Here is a 7,141-nt window from a genome sequence, read left to right on the forward strand (position 1 = left end):
CTCTTCAACAGGGGTTCCGCGGAACCCTAGGGTTCCGCAATACATGCAGTGGGGTTCCGTCAGTTTATAGGGTTTTTTAGGGGTTCCGCGTTTTTTTTTAGGGGGAATCATTTCTTGCTTCAGCATGTTGATGCGTCGTTGCAAAGTTGTATAAAGAGTGTAGACATGAGTATGAGAATTCAAGACTATTGCAAAGGAAATGCAAGAACAACCTAGTCATTAAATTTCACGCTTGTTGCCTTCTTTCTGTTCCGTTGTTGAAGTAGAAATATTTGAATTATAAATATTTCGTGTTTTATTTTAATTTTGTTAATTGGGGTTCCATAAAAATCGAAAAATTATTCAGGGGTTCCACAATGACAAAAAGGTTGAAGAGCACTGGAGACTCTAACCTTAGTAAAAAACGTGAATGGGATACTCAATGTATATATACAACTAATTACTATCCGCTTTCCCATCCCGTCTCAGTCCGTTATAGTTGACATCAATCCCTGTATTGTTTGACTTAACATTAAGTTCACTTTTGAAACAGATTTTACGTGCACTGTAGCTTGCCTTGAGCAGGTGGGTAACAAACATTTTTAAACATATATGATATATCCGATTGGCAATACCATTTTTTCAACGAACTGCCAATTTAACCCAAATAGTAAAGTTTTGTCGTTCGAAATTCATGCGTACCTACCGGCGGGGCTGTGGAGTTGGTTAAAAATACCAATGCTTCCGGCTATAGTTCCGGAGCCACAGCATATTTAACCTGTGGCTCCAGCTCCGAAGCTCTATTTTTGCAGCCCCGGCACCATACCATCGATGTTTTTTGCTATTAAAACTACAATGAAGCCCAAGTTGTAAAATCTACATATAGTTTCAGGTATACAAATTCAACTTGAAATATATGTTATAAATTTAAAGCTGAAAAGGATAGATTTCGATACTCACATAGCGCATTACAAAGTTATCAATGTGAAAAAATAATTTAAATTGTTGGCAGCTGGAGCCACTAAAATATCTGACATCTAAACTCCATCTGTTATAGCGAGCTCGGCTACAGATCCGCCAAATAGTCACGGCTACGTGTTTTCATCTAATTTCGGGGGTTTCTGACCGAGTTGAAAATGTTGAGACTGCCATTATTCCCCATTCCATCACGTTTTTACACCTTCGCTCAGACTGCTTTGTAAAATGAGCCACTGATAAGTGATAATCTACTACCTTAGGAAAGACCGAAATCTTTTTACACCTTGGGTGAGGGGTGAGTTTGACCGATGGCGCAAATAAACAAAAGATTGGTCTTGACCGTTAATTTTATTTCGGCATTTATGTAAAGGATGTAGGCCTAGTTTTGATGGAACATAATAAATGAAGGAGGACATTAATAAAAATAGGAAGATGCAAATAATATTTACACTATAAAAAGTTGGTCATGATTTTCTGATTTGCAAACCCGAGTCAAGGTAAAATCGGTACTCCTGAAGTATGCGCATCAAGATGTTGGTGACCTGAACCCTATCCTGGTACACAACCCCAGTTCAGGTTGTGCGCATACTTCAGGAGGTCCGTAAAATCTAATATCTTTGGATACCAAATGATCTCTTTGGACTTTGGAAGACATAATATGCTTCGCTAGTTAACCGGCAGTTGAACATCGTCTTTAACTTAATATTCATAGACCTATTATATTTCATTTAATGTTCCCGATCATATGATGGCGGTAATTTTGCCTTTCCATTTGTTGTTACATGTGAGCTTTCTGATTGCTCGTCAATCTGATCAACGTTGGCTAGTATTTCAGGATCACCTACTCTCTGATACGATGCATCGACTTCTGGGGATTCCTCCATTTCAGCTTGTCTAGCGTCAGACTCCTCGGCGTACATTCTCTTTGACCGCTTGTACTTGTTAAATGCAATGCAAGTGCTAATCATTGACCATATAAACATAAATATTCCGGGTGCATAGAGCGTCCCAATTCCCATGAGCGCAGACGATATTACCATGACCAAACCAATTCCTATTGATCCAACCGTCATAGCTACAAAACTCCAAGCTTGGCAGCGCACTTCACCAGCGGTGGTAGTCCTAAAATTGAATAATACGTTTAGACTCATTAGATATATTGCCATTACAAATACCAGAGTACGAGAAGCATAGGATGTTGAAAACAATTTTCGTTTTCATATGGTTGAACCATCGCCACTCACATTAGTAAATGGCGTGTGTGTAGTATTCTGACGTACGCAATATAGTAAGTGATAATTATTTTTGACGAGTTATCCATATTGCGAACGAATCTATCACATGAGTAATATAGACCAGCACATTTCCACCGCCTCGAGTATTCAGGTAGTATTATATTGCGACACCAACTGAAAGAGTTTTTTGTAGATATTTCGATGTAGATCGAGTATGCGTTAAAAACACCGATAGATCAAATGCTTGCTGGAAGAAATGTGTTCCACATTGCCATGCAAGCAACAATCACCAAAGAAAAATCACAAACTTATTTACGTTACAACAAGATGGCGGACATCTAAACATAGTATGTCTACCAGGTTAGGGTTATGCCATAATTTTATTCCAATTTTCCTTATTTTAGTTCTATTACGAGTTCGGGGACTAGCCAAGTGACTCCCGTAGTATTTGTACCTGAAATGATGGCCTAACTCTAACCTGATACACATACTACGTTCCGGTGTCAGTCATCTTGTTGCACATACTACGGGAGTACAGCACAAACTATATCAATTCATTGGTTATAATTTGCATCCAACATGGAATAAGGGATCATAACTTACTCTTCGTCATCTAACTCATCATTCTCTTCAATCTCTTCTAAATGATTTTGATTTTCTTGTTGCACCTCCTCCTCTTCATGATTAGGCGAATTCTGATTCGACTGAGAATTTACTTTCGATTTTGTGGACATATTGTACTGCTTTTTCCAATCAATGATTTTATATCAGTTATTTTATTTTGCCTTCTTAAAACTTAAAAGTTCAATTTTTTATCCTGTAAAAAGCAAATTCGTTTTTACAAAAATAACATTATTTGATATTGAGCAATATGATAATAGTTTTTTCAATAGATATATACATATATTATATATAAAACATATATATGTGACATGTCAACCTATATCTGTATACAATTTTCATCGCATCATGTCAGGTAATGATCGTAAAATATTTAATATTAATACGTAACAAATAAAATGTTGGTTAAATATGAATGTTCATTCTGTCTTCGAATTGGCTCAAGTTTAGTTGTAGTAATCAAAAATTAGTGCCGGAAAGACTGTAATAGACAAGACTTGATCCAGTCATCTGTATGTTTAAATGCTAAGTGGTTAAATACTTCAAATAAGAATAATGTTTATGAATATGCAAACAAACCAGTGAAAGCTTTATCTCACCAAAACACTTTAAAAGTAAGCAATGATAAAGCACAAGGAAATTTTTTCTGAAGTTAAGGGTCTGGGAATACATTCCCATTTTAGTCTATTGTCTTGTATCATTTTTTAGCAAAACGTAAATTGATGGAGGAAAATGATGACACGAATATTGCTAACTAATGTATCAAACAAGCCGGTAGGCGTCCAGGATCTCCGCTGACACCCAGGCCCGCGGCATACAGTATATCGCGAGGATCCAATTCATTTTAGTCTCTGTAGCACTTTAGTGGTCGGCCTAACTTCGTTCAGATTTAAATCTTTTTAATTTGTGCGCTTGGAAGTGAATTCATGAAAATTTCCTCGCAAGAAATAGGCGAGAGGCGAGTAGGTTTTGCACTAGCTGACGATTATTTGTTGCGGGGCAATGACGGCGTATTTCAAAGATTGTAAACGTGATGCAGAATTCATAGTTTGATTCGGATATAGAAATCCTAATTTATAGACCTAAATAGTTAAAAAAACTGTAGCCAGCGTTTAGGTGAACCACCCACTAACAGCGAGAAGTACATCAAATCTCAAGCAAATAATAATTCCGTATATCAAGAACACCTGCACCGGCTCACCAGTTCCGTTGAGTTCATTTTGAACGCTGCGCGTTCCGTTGACATACTCACGTGACTGATATACTGTGACTAAATGGGGAAATTATGTTCACTGAAATCCCTAAGGTTTCTCCAGTTTATGAAGTATCGGGACCAAAGACGACTTATTGGAAAGAGTACTTTGCCATGCAGAAGGAAGCGCTCTTGGAATTTTAATTTTCGACTTGGTTGGCGAGAAAACGGCGATAAACTGTGAAAAAAATAGAAACTTCATAACGATCGGAACGTTTTTTGTTGTTACCATGGAAACGAAACATTTATCTGGACTTTCTATAAAACGCACATTACTAGGGTGACAGGATAACCCATGTGAAAAATTTCATCCAGATTGGTCCAGCCATTAAGACGCTACATCTAAACAGACAGACAGACAGATACACAGACAGACAGACAGACAGAACGACTGATAATAAGGGTCTCCTATAGAGCGGAGATCCAATACTTGACCAAATGTACGATTCATGTTCGCGACTTCAAGCTGTAAATATCAATATTCGACTCGGCGATGTGGCGCATCGTGCTAAGCGTAAGGAATACGCTCACCACCGCACCTCTGATTACTCTGCGTGGATTCGAATCCCATGCGGGGATGGTTATATGCGAGAAGATTGCTGCACTCCTCGCCGCCGTAGGGTGGTTCACGTAAGCGCTGGTCGGTTATGGCTTCCTCTACCATCAAGTCCATGCTTCCGAAAACAAATAACTGGCTAACGAATCCTATACCCGATATGGACTGGTAATCGAACGAGAGGCCGTGGTTCGCCATATGATTAAGCCGCCTTAAAAGCTTTCCTCTCTCCCGGGATAAATATGTAAATCCTAGCCTATTCTAGTATATATATCACAGACTGAAAAAACGTGTAATAACATTGCTCATTTGGCTGTTTTTTTTCTTCTTTTTTCGATAGGCATACCCCACTTGGTTTTCATTAGGCGATTCCTTTTTTTTATCTCTACGTCGATAGGTTGTTTCACAATGCATTATGAAAAAAGTGATTCGTTATTTGAAATCATCAGTTTCATGAACTTTTTCATTAGATTCTGTATCATTTTGTGACGTATCAGAAGTTTGAATAACGACGTTATGTAATGTTTCAGAATTATCTTCTTTTTGGTAAGATACAGCCGGTTCTTGAGTTTCTTGTTCTTGAGTTTCCTCATATTTAGTCACAGAATACTCATTATACTTCATAGCAAGAAGACAAACAAAGATCAACGACGAAGCAATAATCATTGCGGCAGGAATTATGATTGACATTGTTATTTTTGTAATCCCGGTTGCTAACAACGCGACACCCAGAACTATTGCACCTAGTGAAACTATAATGAAAGTGCACATTTGCCTTACAAGATCATTTGCTGTCGGCGGAGGACTGTAAAAAACAAACAATTACGTTAGTTTTATGAGTTAGGAATTCCATATGTAAGATGAAACCACATGTCATGATTTTTTCAGTACAAGTTTAGAATCATAAACATTCTTATTCCGTCTACAACTAGTAGTACGGTACTCACGTACATTTGAACCCATACATTTGCACCCGTATATCCGCGGGTTCAATCTATATGCGGGTGTTAAAATCCATGGGTTTGGGTTAGTATGGGTTCAAATATCCGTAGGTGCAATAGTATGCAGGTGCAATTGTCGTGAGTTCAAATTACCGGCAGATGTACGTGGGTTCTAATGTAATGGAACCATTTCATAACATTAATTTTTTTGATCATATAGTGTTATTTATGTACTCCCGTAGTATGTGAACCAAGATGGCGGACACCGGAACGTAGTAAGTGTACCAGGTTAACGTTAGGTCATAATTTTATTCCAATTTTCCTTATTTTAGTTCTATTACGAGTTCGGGGCTAGCCAAGTGACTCCCGTAGTATTTGTACCTGCAATTATGACCTAACCCTAACCTGTTACACATACTACGTTCCGGTGTCCGCCATCTTGGTTCACATACTACGGGAGTATCGTTATTTTGAATACTTTGTAATATATATTAGAGTATATTCGAAGACCTTGTGGTTCACAGACTTACACATGTGCTTACTATCTTAAGAGTGGTGGTATATGGCATGACATCCTCTTAAAAACATTTTTCTTTTCGCGTGAAATATCATATATATACATTAGAAACGGCATGAACTTACAGATCTTCATTTTCCCCGTTTTCACTTAGATCTTCTATTTCTTCCTCATTTTGACTCGCTTCTTTTTCTTCTTCTAAAGTTTTATCATTTCCGTATCCTGCTTCGTTGTTTTCCACCGATTCCACACGTTCCTCTATATCCACTTCAATTACATTGCATATGCCGGCGTTTTCCGTCATATTGAAAATAATTTGGTAGTTAAATCTCTTTTTCTATCAAATTTTTAGCGTCGAACACCAAAGTATAATTATGTACTTTTAGATTACGTCACATAAAATTTAGTTTAAAGAGGATAGCTCAATGACCACAAGTTTGCTTGCAACTTCATACTTAAAACTAAAAAAAAAAACGTTATTTTTTTTTCTACCAATTTAATCACTCAAGTATTTGAAATAATATAGGTTTTCGGATATTTTTATATATCTTTTTCCGAAATAAACCTTTTGTCATTTGATAATAAAATTATTTTTTATAAAAGGACACACCGAAAAGACTAAATCATTCAATAATGATTTTTGTGTATGGTATGAATATTTTAGAATGACGTAGTTATTGGAAAAGGCGACGATTACATAAATCTTGCCAGTCAGTCAGTCTTCAATCTCTCTCTCTCGACTCAATGGATTTTTTTCTAGGCTTTATAACAGTTGATATTTTGTGGCGTGATGTCAAGTGTTTTCTTTCGAGCTTTAACTTTAGACTTGGGAAATCCGAAACAATTTGTAAATATATCTTTAATGCAGGCCTAATCCACCTAGCCCGTACAACCTTTTCCGCTCGCCTATGTTGGTGCACCGCAGCTGCTTTGTTACGGAATGGCGAGAAATCGGCGTAACATCGCCACACTGCTCATTTTGTGAACAAAACAACCTTATTAAAACCAGGAACGTTGGGTTCATGACTTCGACGTTACTTCTTGTTTACGTTACTCTCATAT

General features: G+C 37.3%; 2 protein-coding genes across 2 annotated transcripts; both read right to left on the reverse strand.

The window, feature by feature from the left end:
• Window positions 1-1,317: 1,317 nt before the first annotated feature.
• On the reverse strand, window positions 1,318-2,964 carry LOC120331258 (uncharacterized). Its single transcript, XM_039398329.2, has 2 exons — window positions 2,796-2,964; window positions 1,318-2,079 (listed from the first exon to the last, which is right to left on the reverse strand). Exons 1-2 carry the CDS (start codon window positions 2,924-2,926, stop codon window positions 1,686-1,688), a joined length of 525 nt encoding a protein of 174 aa, XP_039254263.2. The 5' UTR covers window positions 2,927-2,964; the 3' UTR covers window positions 1,318-1,685.
• Window positions 2,965-5,053: 2,089 nt separating this feature from the next.
• Window positions 5,054-6,383, reverse strand: LOC144424444 (uncharacterized). The gene is made up of 2 exons (XM_078113784.1): window positions 6,205-6,383; window positions 5,054-5,426 (listed from the first exon to the last, which is right to left on the reverse strand). Exons 1-2 carry the CDS (start codon window positions 6,381-6,383, stop codon window positions 5,054-5,056), a joined length of 552 nt encoding a protein of 183 aa, XP_077969910.1.
• Between the last annotated feature and the right edge of the window lie 758 nt (window positions 6,384-7,141).

This window comes from Styela clava, chromosome 6, assembly GCF_964204865.1.
Source record: "Styela clava chromosome 6, kaStyClav1.hap1.2, whole genome shotgun sequence".
Taxonomy (NCBI): Eukaryota; Metazoa; Chordata; class Ascidiacea; order Stolidobranchia; family Styelidae; genus Styela; species Styela clava.